The sequence below is a fragment of the Notamacropus eugenii genome, chromosome 5, assembly GCF_028372415.1.
Source record: "Notamacropus eugenii isolate mMacEug1 chromosome 5, mMacEug1.pri_v2, whole genome shotgun sequence".
Lineage (NCBI taxonomy): Eukaryota > Metazoa > Chordata > Mammalia > Diprotodontia > Macropodidae > Notamacropus > Notamacropus eugenii.
The window spans coordinates 383,118,868-383,134,880 of NC_092876.1; the positions used below are offsets into that span (position 1 = coordinate 383,118,868).

The window sequence follows — 16,013 nt, forward strand, 5'->3', positions numbered from 1 at the left end:
ATACATAAAATGATCAGTGAGCATCATTTTATATAGTAAAGGGAAGGTTTAAGTCAAACAGAATGGGCAGCATTTAATAAAATACTATTTGCAGGTGATGGGCAATAAATTGAAATGTAGTTAGAGAATAATCTTATAGAATATCTCAAAGAGGTTTCTTTCCACCTGAATCTTTGAGCGCTTCTACTGGCATATCTGAGGGAGTTTAATCACTCATCCTTTAGACATCAGGATGAGACTGTATAGCTAACAGACCACCATTCAGCAGCCACACAGAGAGGCCCTTCTTACCATTATCATTAAGGAATCAGAAACTCCCCCTCCACACTTATAAACACAATAAAGGCTTAGGAGACCAAAATAGTGCTAGTTTCCATCTTCAAGATCTTAGCCATGATGTTATTCTGGGCAAGTTCCCAGGCAGCAAAAAACCAAGAAATCTCAGGGTTCAAGCCAACATCAACTAAACAAATTTCATGTTCAGGTAGAAATGACTGGCTGACCACGTTTAATTTGTTTATGGATAAAATCTGTTTTCAAATACTCCATGGTTTTCAACACAGGTTTCAAAACAAATGTATAATTTATGATAAAGTGGAAGCAACACAGGCTCTGGAATCAGAGACTCTTGGTTCAAGTCATGTCTTTGACACTTACTACCAGGGTGAACTTAGTCAAATCATTTAACCTTGGTTTCTTCATCTGTAAAAGAAGGACTCAATGGTCTCTGAACTCCTTGCTAGTCCAAGCTCTATGCTCCTATGACAAATTTCCTTTTAAGTCTACAAATTCCTTCAGTAGTCCTTAAACCAAGCTCTATTATCATTGCTGTTCCAGTTGTACAAAAGCTAAAATAGGATGTGTCACGTGAAAAGTTACTGGCTTTAGCATAAACTGGCAAAACCAAGGTCTACTATTTCTTGGAGAAAAGTTTATCAAAGAAATCTACTTCAATTATGCATAAACTTTTCTATGAAGAGAACCTTAAGACACCCCCCCCAATTTATAAATAATGCTCTTTAAGGGTCATGGGTCTTGCCCAAGCCTCTATTTTTTAATATTTTCTCCCCATACTCAGCTAAAAATGCATGTGTATTCCAAACAAGCCTATTGATTGAAAGTAATTAGTATTTCTCTGACACATACAGATCAAAGATGATTTTTTTTCCCAGTTGCCTCAAATGGGAAACTATGTGTTATGTTCAACAACCCTAACTCTCCTATATGGAAGGAAGTGACCTCTAAAAATACACTATACCTCAGTCTGATCATCTGAGAGGAAAAAACTACAATGTTTTTCATAATCTGATAAAAGAAGAAAAAAACATGCAGGAGTCTAAAGGTCACACCTTTTCTCTTACCTAGTGAGAGCAAACTAAAATGCTAAAGTTCTATTATATAGATTTGATGAAAGTTTCATTCACTTGGAGAGATATGTAAGACTGGCATATAGCAACTGGCAAACAGAAAGAGATGTCTGCCTGGTGAGGCATGCAAACATATTTGCTTTTTCTCACCATAAACAAATTTGTGCCTACTTTGTAAAGGGTCTGATAACCAGGAATCCTGCTACATATCAAATGCTGTATGTTCTTCCCAAGCAATAAAACTAGGAATTTTCATTCAGTGTCATTGGTAAAGAGGTGACTTTGCTAAACAGGAAAAGTAGTAAGGAATCTAGTCGAAGCAGGCTATCTCCCCCATAACCATAATTCTCTCTCTAGCAGACTGCCTCACAAAGTCATTTTACAGATTAAACAATGAAGAAAAGGGACACTGTCTACTAAGAGCCAATTAAAATATAAATGTGATTTTGCCCCTTCCTTCCAAGTAATATGACATAATGTGACAGTTTAAGAAGGTTGAATTTCAATCTTGCTCTAGTGCTTAACAGGTGTATGACTTTGATTTAACCTCTCTGGACCTCAATGCCTCATCTTTCCCTCCAAACCCACTCCATCCTTCCTTGGTTCATAACCTCAGCCTTTTCAAATACTTTTTCACTCTCCTTTTCTCCACTTGGCAAGCTGTCAATTATTTCTGCCTCTGCACTTCTCATTTCCTATCCCCTTCCCTCACTTACATAGCTAGCTACCACTCTGAGTTCAAGCCTTCCTCAACTTAGATTATTACAAGACCCTCCTACAAACTGATCTCTTTACCTTAATCTCGTCCCCACTTCAACCTGCCCTATAGACTGCTGCCTGTGTGGTTTTCCTAAACACAACACTTCCCTTATTAATTCATTCCAGCAGCCCCCTATTATCTCCATGATCAAATATAAACTCCTATTTAACTATCAAAAGCCTGCACAACTTGGTCGCAACCTATCTTTCCAGCATTGTTAGACAAAACTTGCCTTTTCTCTCTTCCTAAAATAAAATACGTCAGTCATCTCTGTGCCTTTTGCAGTGCTCCTCTCCCATACTTGGGGTATTTTCCTCTTTACCTCCACCTCACACAATGACCCTTTTCCTTCAAAATGCAGCTCAAGCACCACCTTCTATAGGAAGCCTTCCTGACCCCTCCCCTGCCCATATGTTCTCATTCTTTCTCTTTCTCTCCCCTTAGGTATTTAAATAATTTATATTCACTTTCCTTGTACTTATTTTGTCTGCATATATTAATATATGTATTTGTTATCTCTTTTGCGAGAATTTAAATTCCTCATGAGCAAGCATTTCTTCATTGAGTGTATTTGTATACCCAGAATCTAGCACGATGCCTGGCACATAGTAGGTGCTTAATAAATATTTATTATATTTTTATTCATTATATTATATTTTTGTAATTACATAAATATTTATATATTATAATGTATATTTAATTATAAATATTTATTATAAATTATAAATAAATGTAATTATTTATATTTTATAATAAATTATAAACCTATAACTTATTATACTGTAAATAAATAAATAAATATTTGGTTGGGTGAAGGAGTTGGATTGATGACCTCGATGGTGCCTTTCAGTTCTAAGTCTATGATCCTAGACCTAGACTATGTGACATGATTCATTCATCAGAATAGCTGGTAGAAACACTGGACTCTATGGGGATGAAAAAAGAAAATAGTTAAGTTTCAGCAGCGAGGTATGAAACCCCTTGCTGAAAGGGTATGATTGTGTAAGCTATTCTTGAGATGAAACCATCTTATATGGTACTATCAAGGGAAATAATGGAAAAGAGTAGGAATGAAGGGGGAAGATTACCTCCAGACCTTTGATTATAGTACAAAACGGTAGTAATAAAAACCCTGTGCTATTAGATAAAGACAGAAGTAGATCAATAAAACAGATTAGACACAGAAGAAATCGGAAATAACAGAACTAAAAATTCAGTGTTCCATAACCTCCCAAAACATGAATAACTTAAGAAAGAACTCCCTACTTGATAAGAACTGTTGGGACAACTGCAAACAGATTGGAAAAAATTTGACCAATATCTTACAGTAAATTAAAAATGGATGAACCTGAATATTAAAGATGAACAAATTATATACTTTTAACTGCTAAGAGTCTGAGATATATTAATGTTAGCCAAGTAAGAAGAAATTACAAAAGATAAAATACATAATTTTCATTACCCTAAATTGAAAAGCTTCAATACAACCAGTCAACAAGAATTTATTAAGCATTTATTATGTGGCAAAGATTCTGCTAAGTACCAGACACTGTATAAGCAAAGCTAATGCAATTAGGATAAGAAGGGAAGTTATCTAATGAGAAAACAATCTTTTTATCAAATTTCTTGAATAAGGGTTTGGTATCCAACTAAAAGAATTATGACACCAAAAGCTATTCCCCAAAAGAATTTGGTCAAAGAATTTGAATAAACAGCTCTCAAGAATTGCAATCTATTAATATTCCAATGAAAGAATCTCCAAATGATTATTAATAAGAAAAATATAAATAAAAACTCTGGGATTTCACTTCACATCCAGAAAATTGGTAAAGATGACAAAAGATGGAAATATTCAATGTTGGATGGATTGTAGAAATATACACATACTAATGTACTGTTGATGGATCAATAAATTAGAATAATCATTCCAAAAAGCAATTTGAAATTATTCAAATAATGTGACTAAAATATTCATACTCTGACCCAAAAATTGTACTTCTCAACATCTATCCCAAGAGTGTCACTAACAATAATCATAAAAAAAAGACAGTCCTATATCTGCCAAAGCATTTTTATCAGGGCTTTTTGTAATAACAAAATACCAGAAATAAAGAAGCAATGTATCGATTGGGCAATTGGTCAACTGTGGGACATGAAGGAACTGGCGTATTACTATTCTAGAAGAAAGGATGAATATGATGAATAGAGAGAAACATAGAAAGATTTACAGTGAAGGAAAAAAAGGGGGTAGGGAGGACATACTGATCAATAACAATGTAAAGAGGAAGAATTCCCAAAAAACATTTGAAAATGAATGTACAAAGAACAAGCTTGACCCCAAAGAAGAGATAGGAGAAGACACTTGTCTCAATTCCTTTGCATAAGTAGGGGTCCCACAGGTATGGAACACCTAATTTATTGTCAGATATTTGCAGATGTATTGATCAGTTTTGTTGATTTTCGCCCACCCCCTTCTTTCTCTAAAATTCTTATTATATGAAATAGCTATCTGGGAGAGGGAAGGGAAGGAAATTTAGGCAGTATGAAAAAAAGATCAATACAATTTATTTTGAAAATAAAAAGGATGTAAGAAAATAGGATCAAAACTAGTTACTATTTGTCTTGCTTTAATATAGTGATGCCCTCAGGGGGACAGAAGTTGTCTTTTTTTCATAGTAAATGACCCCCAGCTGCTATGCTTTTAATTTTTGTGACTAGTTTCTTTTATCACTGTCAGTATGTCTGCTGTTATGTCTATCAGTTACCTTCTAATTTTTTGCTTCCTATCTGCAGCGTGCTGGAAAATCAGACAACCAAGCAGAATCCAAGATCAAGCTCTGAATGAGGGTCTAAGGAACTTTCCTATGAAGTTAACTAAATGATAATAATAGCTGTTATTTAATAGCACCTTGAGGTTTGCAAAGGGATTTACAGAGAATATCTTATTTCATCTTCACAGCTACACTAGGAGATAAATGACATTATCAACCCCAGTTTATAGAAGTTAGGTGACTTGTGACTAAAGTAACTTGTTTTTGTAGTCTGCGTAAAATTGATGGGATTTGAACGCAGATATACTATCACTTTCCATCATAACATTCCTGACTCCTAGGGTCTTTAGTTCTGAGATTTTTTGACAGCAATTTAAGCCACTCACAGGCCTTTGTGCCAGAAGACTAATTCTCAGATAAGTGAGACATTTTTATATGGAGCTCTTACTCCTCTCATTAGTCTCAGTGGTTAAAGATTAACCTTACAAAAACAAAGTTTAAATGACTGACTCCTTCTCTCCTTGAACAAAGGAATCCTAATTTTGCAAATATTCTCCATGTGCCAAGTGGAAACCTAAGAATACATCACCAAATTGGCTTCTAGTAGGTTTTCTCAGATTAAAATAATATTTTCTAGCACCAAAGAGCTATGTAAATCTAGGTTTATTTAGAAACAAATGGTGGATTTATAGATCAAAGGGATCGCTATGATGCCCTACAATTTGTATAGTAAAACAACTTCAACGTCAGCTAACTATATTTAAACGCATCTTTTAAGTGGATCAATTTTAATATTTTGAAAAGTAAATTAGTCTGAGTTTTTAAATATCTATAAAGATGAAAATTCTGCTATAATACTTTATGCTTCTATTGTTACTTTGTTTAAAATACGTATATTATAATATCAAGAAGAGTAGTCTCCTGCCTACAGAATCATTACAGATGTACCTCACTTAAAGGAAAGCTACTATGTGAAAATCCAAAACCACAATTTTGGGGAGAAAACTTTTTAGAAAAAGACAGTGACAACACAGCAATATATGCAAAGGATAATAAATGAGCAAATAGGGAAAAAAACTCAAACCTTTCCAATAAACATTAAAAACAGGAGCAGGAAATTTGTTAAAAGAAATCTTTACTTTGGTCAAGGCAAAACCCAAAACTATTTTTTAAGTCCATTATCATAGAGGATCAGACAATTTAAAGTATTTACTTTTCTTTTATCCCAAGGGACAATAGTTTCTTGTATTACATTTTCAATGTCAAGCAATATATTTTTAGTATCATAACTATTATCACTAGTATTTTATCAAAAATGTATTAAGGATTTATGACATTTAAAAAATCCTACTTTTTAATTTTCAGGTAGAGTTGTAGTAAAGAAAAATAAAAGTTATTTTATTATATTCTTTATCCTTCCACTCTAACAGAGCCCTGGTAAACATCAGACTTTTTTCTTTATTTGTTTTTAAGAAGGTGAGGAAAAGAATAAGGAAAAAATTAAGTCAAGATATAAATTAAGTCATCAATGAGAGAAAAAAAAACTCTAATCACATGCAATGATCAATGGCTAGTGCCATACTACCTAAGTTAAAGGACATCTCCCTCCTTTTGGGAGCATTACTTTATACAGGGGATTTTGGGGAAGCATTTGCTGTCCTTCCACAAAGCTCTCCTCCAACGTATCACCCATTCCTCGTTGTTACACAGAGCTAAGCCCACGCTCGGGCAGGTTCTCTCCTGCTGAAAATGAAGCAGGCTATGGCTGCTTTCTAAAGACCAGATGAGAAAAGTACAGTCATGACCAGTAGGATCGGTGATGAAATCTTTGACTCTGGCATCCCAGGAAACAAAGAAACATAGAATATTAGCGTTAGCTCTATTTGGTCTATGTCTTCTAGACTGACAGTGGTAAACTAGCAGAAGGTAGGCAGAAGAAAAAAAGCAAAAAGGGCATTTACTAAGAATCACACAGTTTTTAGATACTCTATGAACAAGAATTCAGCTATTAGTCTTCTCTATGTAACACTCTTTTCCAATAACAAATGAGTGGATCATGTAATGAAGGGTTTCAGTCATGACCATCTCATCATTAAACTCTGATGCAAAAGAAAGTTACTTCTAAATGGTCCAGTTTTTCCTCAGAGAGAAAAACTCCAAGGAACTGAAGGAATTGATTATCTCCCCTTAGTAATGCTTATAAATGGCTGCAAAAAGGCCACCATGGAATAAACTTTTAATAGTGAACACTTCATGATTAGCAGTGGAAACACTATATTTAGACTTTTAATATCTCAGTCCCAGATATACTGTATAAGCACATAGAAATTAAACTAAAGAACACAAATATGGAAGAGGATGGATGCACGTACAAGTATACATTGTCTGAGGCAAAGATATTATCTTTGTAATACATGTTGTAATACATGTTGGAAGTGATGCAATTCTAAGGGCACTGGAATATCCATTCTCAAGGTATTTCAGAAATAAGAGAACAAAAGTATGCAAAAAAAAAAAAAAGAAAGGATCTTATCAGAGTAAAGTATGATCAGAACAAAATACAGGCTAGTCACACGGTAGGGGAAACGGCTAATTCTCTGGACAGCTTGGGCACTCTATCGGTATCCTAGCAATGTTAACAAACTGAAAGGAAGGTACACAGCATATTAGGTGGTGGATGCCCAATGGCAGATTTGGGGGAGGACCCACATAAGAGTTATACAGAATGGACAGCTATGTATGGAATACCACTGGCATTGCTAAGAGAAATGCATAATGTCTGAAAACAAAGTGCAGATATATTAATTTCTGAAAAATAATAAATAAGGGGAAAGAAGAAAGACGTAGGATATTATTGGAGGCTTCTGCATTCGAGAGTGGGGAGTCTATAAAGTTGCCAAAAGTAGTAGAATGTGACTTCCATTCACTCTCTAATCTCCCACCTGAGAAACTATTCCTTCTATGTCTCCTTCCAAATTTGACATCAATATAAACAGGGAAAACAGCTTCATTTATAAAATTCCACAATTTTACAAACAACTCTGAAGGAATATATTAATTCTGTAAAAGCACACAAAGACACTTTCCACAAATACTCTGAATGAATTGACAACATTGCAATTAAGAATGGAAAATAAATTCCCTCAAAAAAAAAAAGAAAGAAATGGTAAAAACCTTCATAGTGCCTAGGAATAACATTTGAATTCTGTTTATAGGCATTATTTCCATAGTTCTATAGCTAACTTCTGTCAGCAATCTAGTTCATGGAAACAGACAGCTTTATTTTCTTTGAAAATTGGCTTAATAAAAGAATCTTTTGTAACTAGAAAAATAGCCCTAATTAGCAGCTTGCTGCATAGCTGATATACTGTGAAAGAAACTGAAAATATAACAGCCTGCCACCTTGTGTGAATGGCATGCAATTGCAAATCTTTTTCTTGTGAATCTACTGGTAAACTTAGCTTTCTTCCTTTACCAAGGAAAATACAGGCAAGACCAAAAAAACCTAAAAACTAACAACCTAGGAATACTAAATTTCACACTGATGCTCATAGATGCTACGTAGATAACGATGCAGATTCAGAGATTAACAACATGATTGTTCATTGTTTGGGTTTTGATGGCTCAGAGTGAGTGTGAATAGCAATGGTTTCTGTTCTGGCCAGAAACCCTGTGGGTCTTCCCCTGTCCAACTGGTTCTTTTGTGAAGGCAGATGAGGCCATCTTTTGCTTCAATTCTTACTAAGTCTTTAATTTCTGAAAGGATGGTGCCTCAGACAAACTGAGACCTGGAAAAGACCTTTTCTTAAAAAGGTCAAGTCTCCCCAGCTGTCTTGACCTATGTCTTACCACTGGATTCCAATGACTCGGGAGGAGAGAGTGAGGATGATGACTCTGCACAGCCCTGCCTCACTTAAATCCACCACTTGCAAGCCAAGATATCACCATCCTGATCTCAGTGACCCTCTTTAAGAACAAAGGACCACCACTACCAACATGATAGGACCAAAATAAGCAGGTGGAAGATGGGGTATGTAACTTCAAGAAGTGTTTGAATTCTAATTTTAGATTTCCAAAAGTATAGCAAAGTGATATGAGGTTTTGGATATCAATGACCTATTGGGGTTTAGTCTTTATTTTTCTTCAAAATGCTTTGTCACTGACTTGAAAAATGGTTAAACTGGAGAGATGGGGAAAAAAATTTGAAACTCAAAATTTTGGGGAAATGAATGTTGAAAACTAAAAATAAATAAATAAACAGAAAAAAAAAAGAAAAATGGTTAAACCAGTGATGAAACATGCCAAAATCTTAGCACATTTGCATAGGATCTTACCTTTTTACTACTAGCTTTAGGGTTTTGTGTGAACCCTTCACCAAGCAAATCGCCTCCTGTCTAAATCCTGAGAGGCCTATATCATTGATGCCCACAATCTCATCTCCAGCTAGTAACTTGTCAACAGCTGCAGCTTTGCTTCCCTCTTCAATCTGAAAAACAATAACAAATATCACATCAGTCTGTTACTGCAGACGATTAAGTGAAATTAAGTAGACACCCAAAAACAGGGCAAGGCTCAGGGTATTTATTCACTGTGACTAGATGTCCAGACGGCACTCTATAAAATAAGAAATGTATAATTACTTTACATTTATAGTAAGTCTGGGTCAGACCTGGTACTTTTCAAATGATTGCTGTTTCAACCTCCATCAGGTAAAGTAGCTTCAAACAAATGAAAAACATTCTATCAAGTGGCAGCTAGGTGGCTCCATGCATAGACTGCTGGGCCTGGAGTTGGAAAGACTCATCTTCCTAAATTCAAATCCTACCTCATCTACTTACTAACTGTGTGACCTTGGACCCTGTTTGCCTCAGTTTCCTCATCTGTAAAATAAGCTGGAGAAGGAAATGGCGAACCACTCCAGTATCCTTGCCAAGAAAACCCAAATGGGGTCACAAAAAGTTGAACACAACTAAACAATAACAATTTCATACTGAATTCCCTTTCCCTTCATCAGTCTTCTTGCCAAAGTCTTCCATTAGTCATTAAGGAGAAAACAAAAGGGCAGACTACAGATTGGCCCCATGCAAGCTATCACCACTACTGTTGGGTCTACAACCAACATTCACCTTATTTTCCTGGCTTTTCTTCTTCATACACTGCAGCACTCACTCTCTTACTGCCTTGTCCTACAGACCAATATCTTAGGTATATTATTCTTGTACACCACTCTCACCTTAAGTTATAAGCTTCTGGAGCACTGGGAAAAATGGCATACCTCATTTGGTACTAAGCATATGATAGACACTCATATACTCAATGGCCTGATTAATTCTTTAGAACCTTAATGTTTTTTATAATAACTATTTCTATGATTCACTTGAATTTTTTATTCTTCAGCCTAGTTTTTTTTGGAAGGTTATAGTCAAAAAGGGAATTTACCTTCATTAATACTTAAGAATACCACACCCCAAAATTACAGCAAATATATACTCTTGGAATACAGCAGAACTAATAGGGGGAAAGGATATAGATGAATGCCTCCTCTTTTCTCACTTCTTACACCACCCTAGTAGATGCCATTACCTCTTGTCCAAACTCCTCCAATCAGCTGCCAAAGTCATCTTCCTAATGCACAGACATGAACTAGGGCGTATCCTCCTCCTACCCCCTTACTCAAGAAACTCCAGCAGCTCCCTAGTACTTCAAGGGTAAAAATATGAAATCTTGTGTTCAGCTTTTAAAGCCTTTCACAACCTTTCAAACCCCACTCTATTCCATTCTCTACTGAGTCACTTTCCTAAAACACAGTTTCAACCATGTCATCCCTCCCCCAACTATTCAACAAACCCCAGTGGTTTACTATTGCTTCCAGGAATAAATATGAAATACTTCAGTTAGTATTCAAAGTCCTTCACAACCTGGCCCTCTCCTACCTTTCCAGTCTTCTTACACCTTACTCCTTTTACTCCCCAACACACCCTATGATTCAGTGACAAGGTACCCCTGGATGCTCCAACAACGAGACAATTCCACCCCTCAGCTCTGAGCATTCTCCCTGGCTGTCCCCCATGACCTCATTGGCTTCCTTCTGAGTCCCAACTAAAATTCCACTTTCTACAGAAAGTCTTCCCCCATCTCCCTCAATTCCAATGCCTCCCCTGTATTATTTCCTATTTATACCATGTAGAGCTTAATTTGCATATTTGTTTACATTATAACATTATTACATTATAATAGGCTCCTTGAGAACAAAGACTTTTTTTCCCTCTTTTGTATCCCTAGTACTTCACACATAGTAGGCACTTAACAAATGTTTACTGATTAATTGACCCAATTTCCCTGCATATATGCTCTATAATCCAGGACACTAGTCTCTTTGTTCTTCCTCCCAATTCATCCCCAAAACATTTTCACTGGGTGTCTCACATGTCTGGGATTTTCTCCCTCTTCATTTCCATCTCTTGATTGCCCTGGTTTTAAAACTCAGCTAATTCTGTCTTCTGCAAAAAGCTTTTCCTGGTCTCCCTCATCCCCTTAACACTAGAGTCTTTCCACTGAGATTATCTCCCATTTACATTTGTGTGTTTGTTTGTGTGTATGTATGTGTGTATCTCTGGTATCACTGCTCATTTGTAAACTAAGGAAACTAGGGTATAGAGCTAAAATGAGAATTGGTATGTTCCATGGTCATTCATCTGGGAGACTAAACAAAATATTCAACATTTACCTAAAATTTCTACATAATCATAAAGCCCAAAGCAATTAAAAGCTTATATAAGCATTCAATAACACATTTTCATTCTAAAGTATATAATAATGTTCTAGTGTAGAAATAGATGGCCATTTTTCAGGGTCATTTTTCAGTGACTCTGTGACCTCATTTGGGGTTTTCAAGGATACTGGAATGGTTTGCATTTCCTTCTCCAGCTCACTTTACAGATGAGGGAACTGAGGTAAAGAGGGTGAATTGACTTGCCCAAGTTCCCACAGCTATTAAGTACCTAAGTATCTGAGGCATGTTTTTAACTCAGGAAGATGAGTCTTGTTGACCAGGCCCAACACGCTATTCCCTGGGCCACTTATCTGCCCTGAAGATACAGAGATACAGATATGTGTTGAACATATGTGTTGAAAACCAAACTTATTAATCAGCCTCTAGTTCTAAAACTCTAAAAGTTACTTCCATTATGAAAATCACACGACTTTTTTTCTAAATAATTCAAAGTTTCTATCAGACAATGTGGAAGAAAGATACACTCAGACTGAAAAAACAGGATGAGTCAAAAGGACAGGATGCAACACAAGCCAAGACAAACTAAATGATAAAGTCAAGGTTTGTATCAAGGAAAGCACACATTGCTAAACATTCCTGTTCCAGTAGTGACCACAAAATAAGTTTCTGGACCATGCACCGGGACCCTTTCTCTTACAAATTCTATTCATGCATTTCCAAATGTCTACATTTCTGCTTGAATATTTCAACAACCCCTAAATGTGTCTACAATTTCTTGATGGAATCTAATCTGTCTTTGAGGGCAGAGACAGTTTTGTTACTGTTTTTGTATCCCTAATATACAATGCTGGGCATGAAGCCTAGCATATAGTAAGTATTTAATAAATGCTTGATGAAAGAAAACCAATAGCTTTGTCCTCAAAACTGATTTCCTCTCCTGACTTCACCATACTTATGTCAATCTTCCTTGGCCAGAAACTGGGGAGTAATTACTGTTTCTCCTCTGGTCACTTACCAAATGCTGCCTCTTTCTTTGCATTCTCATTTCCACTGCGACCATCTAGTTCCTTTATCACTACACATCTGGATTAATAAAATAGATTCCCTAGCTGCCCAAGCTTTTTCCAGGGGCCTGACAGAGTAAGAAGAAAAAATCCATTGATTTGATATCATAATTGGGTTAATTTTTAGTTCTTCCAATTACTAGCAAAGTGATCTTGGGCAATAATAACAAAAACAGCAAAGAACATACTTCAAATTTATTCAACACTTCAAAGTTTGCCAAGCACTTAAAACCTATTACCTAAGTGGGACTCAGTCTCTTGTAAAATAAAGAAATGAAGCTAGATTATTAAGGTTCCTTCTAGCCACAATATTTAATAATCCATCTTGCATGTTGCTTCTTGATATATTTTAATCAACATGAAACTGAATGCTTCAAAACCTTCAACAGATCCCCATTTCTTCGTTAGGGTCTCTAATTTCTTTTCTGTACTTATCATCCACTACTCCCAAATCAAATCAAGTTGCATAAAAACAGTCTCTGCTCTCAAGGAACTCAGAGTCTGATATAGGAAACAGAATGTAAACAATTATACACAAATAAGATGTAGACAGGATAAACTGAAGGTCATCTCAGATGGGGAAAGCATTAAGAGGACTGGGAAAGGCTCCTTACAGAAACATCCCAACAAGTTATTGTTGTTCAGTCATGTCCAACATGTCATGACTGCATTTGAAGTTTTCTTGGCAAAGATACTGGAGTGGTTTGCCATGTCCTTCTCCAGCTCATTCAACACATGAGGAACATAGGCAAACAGGGTGAAGTGATTTGCCCAGGGTCACACTGCTAGTAAGATTTGAACTCAGGAAGATGAGTCTTCTAGACTCCAGGCCTAGCACTCTATCCACTACACCACATAGCTGGTCAGGTCCTGATCAATGCCAATAAAAATCCCTCACTTATTCAATTTCACAATGCTTATTTCTATTGGGTTGGAACTAATTATCAATACCTTAAATAATTAAAAAATTGTATGATAATTTTAAAATGTTTTAAATAATTAAAACCCATGTTAAACCAATGCTTTACAGAATCATAATTCAAATTCAAGAAACATTTGACCAATTAAGGTTATTTAATTATTTGCATTATTTGCACCAACTGGGATCTGGCTGTATATTCCATTTTGACCTACAAAAGATCTTTCTTAATTCCTATTATCCTTACTTAGCATATTTATCCCTCAATTGGTACAGTATTGTCTCATATAATTTAACTTTTCACATATATATCTTAATCTTCCAGTTAGATTGTAAGCTCTTTGAAATCAGGCACCATATACAACATATTTCCATTGACTCCCACAGCATCTAAAACAGTCAAATGCTCATATTAAATATTCAATAAATACTTATTGAAAGAATCTTAAATCTAGCTAACTCATTAAAAGGGAGGAAAATCAGAGTCCCAAGTTCCCCAAAGTTTAGGGCCCAAATTTCTCTAACTTCCTTAAAATTCCACATTCTCCATCCTGGGTTATAAATGCCTTATTTGAACCACACTTTCAACCTGAAGCTACAATTTGCCCAAATACTAAAGCAGGTCTCAAATAACAAAACCCAATGCACAGAATTTCATAGGAGAAAAAACATTTATATTTTGGCATAGCATAAAACTGTTTTTTCCAAATCTAGATCTCAATTAACTAGTCAACTGCAATGCAATTAATGCTAGAATCTGACTTTTCCTTTTGCATGCCAGATGTCAAACAAGTTAAGAAGTATTAAATATGCTCCCATCTCTACCCCCTCCCTCAAAAATCTAGGACATAAAGGAAAAAATAAAAAAAGGGATAATGTTCTTTACAGACTCTGGTATTAGATAGGAACCCGGCAAGCCCAACATGGAAAATCATAAATCCATAACCTGAGACTAGCTTTCCTTTACATTATACTGTTAAATCATCAGGTTCATGGAGCTGTAACACCACGAACAGTGTTAAATATCTATTGAGCACTCAAATATTTGTTGATGATGAAAACAAGGTCTGGGAAATAGGCCAAAGTCCAGAGTGGAATTTCAACATCAGGTTATTCATTCTGTACAGTACTCTGAAGAAAGCAGAGAACTTAACACCATCATCTGAGAATTTATTTTTTAAGTAATTAAAAAAAATGGAAAAGATAATTAGCCAAAATATAATACTTAATTTGCTAAAGGAGTTAGAATTAAGAGTCTATATTACCATATAACACTCTTTAGATTGTTTTAAGAGAAGACCTAAATCACATGAGGAAATTCACTACAGTTCCTAAGTTTTCCTTGACCTAATAACCTTTATTCAATAAACAATTGTAATGTAGCTACTAGTTACAAGGCAACGTGTACTGTGTACTTTCAGTAAAAATATCCTTCAAGGGTATACAATATAATAATCTAGTATAGAGAACAAGACAAATGATAAATAGACAGACAGACAGATAGACAGATGTCTGTTGTTTGTTCTTTGTTCTTAAAAGACAACCATGACATCAGAAAGATGATGCCATAACTTGCAAGTGAATTGGATTTAGGTAAGGAAGGGCTGTGCAAGGTCACCAGCCTCACTTTCCTCTCCAGAGCCATCTGGGTCCAAAGGCAAGATACAGATCAGGACCACTGGAGATGGTCATGCAGAGAGATAGATGGATAATTACTAAATTAATCTTCTTTCCAAACAATGAAAGCCCTTAGGAATCCAAGAAGCACTAGCACTTGAAACTATTGATTTTGTTTTCATGACACAACATATTGTCAATATTTAAAATCCAACTTCTTCAATACTTCAGTGAACCTTTGAGTTCATCACTGTGGGTAAATTCTCCATTGGTGTTAATAAAAGATCATTCTTTACCTTCCCACTCTATGTGATTTTTCTACATATTCTCCCACTGAGCTTCCCCTATTAGACCTCTCCACTCAAGAAGCTAGCAGTTTGCTTAATCATATGAAACACACCAAAAAAGTTTCATAATTCAAATGCGGTTATCTCTTATAAATATTTCACCTTATTTTCCTATATTAGGACACAAAGCTATAAAGAAAATTCCAGTTGATTATTTAAAAATTCTTACTAGAATATACAGAAAGACTAACAAAGTTCGTTATGCCCCAAAATTTCTGCTATAATTCAATGCTTAGAACTAAGAATGCAGAAATAGTCTTAAAAATTTTGGTCCCTTTATGACTCTTCAAAATATCCATGAATAAGCATTAAGTGCCTAATATGTGCCCAGCATTGTGCTATACACTGGAGATACAAAGACAAAATGAAAATAGCCCCTGTGCTCAAGAACCTTACATTTGTTCAATGAAGGTATAATATTTATACACAGATACA

The 16,013-nt window shown here is 35.5% G+C and overlaps 1 protein-coding gene across 4 annotated transcripts in view; it reads right to left on the bottom strand.

Moving 5' to 3' along the window:
• The window catches only part of SHROOM2 (shroom family member 2), a 240,094-nt gene that overhangs the window by 123,045 nt on the left and 101,036 nt on the right, over positions 1-16,013 (bottom strand). For all 4 annotated transcript variants that reach the window (XM_072614409.1, XM_072614406.1, XM_072614405.1 and 1 more), the window contains exon 2: positions 9,233-9,384. Coding sequence is in view for 3 of the 4 variants with exons in the window: in XM_072614406.1 (XP_072470507.1) it covers positions 9,233-9,384 (152 nt within the window). In the remaining variant the exon portion in view is untranslated. The remainder of the gene's footprint in view (positions 1-9,232; positions 9,385-16,013) is intronic.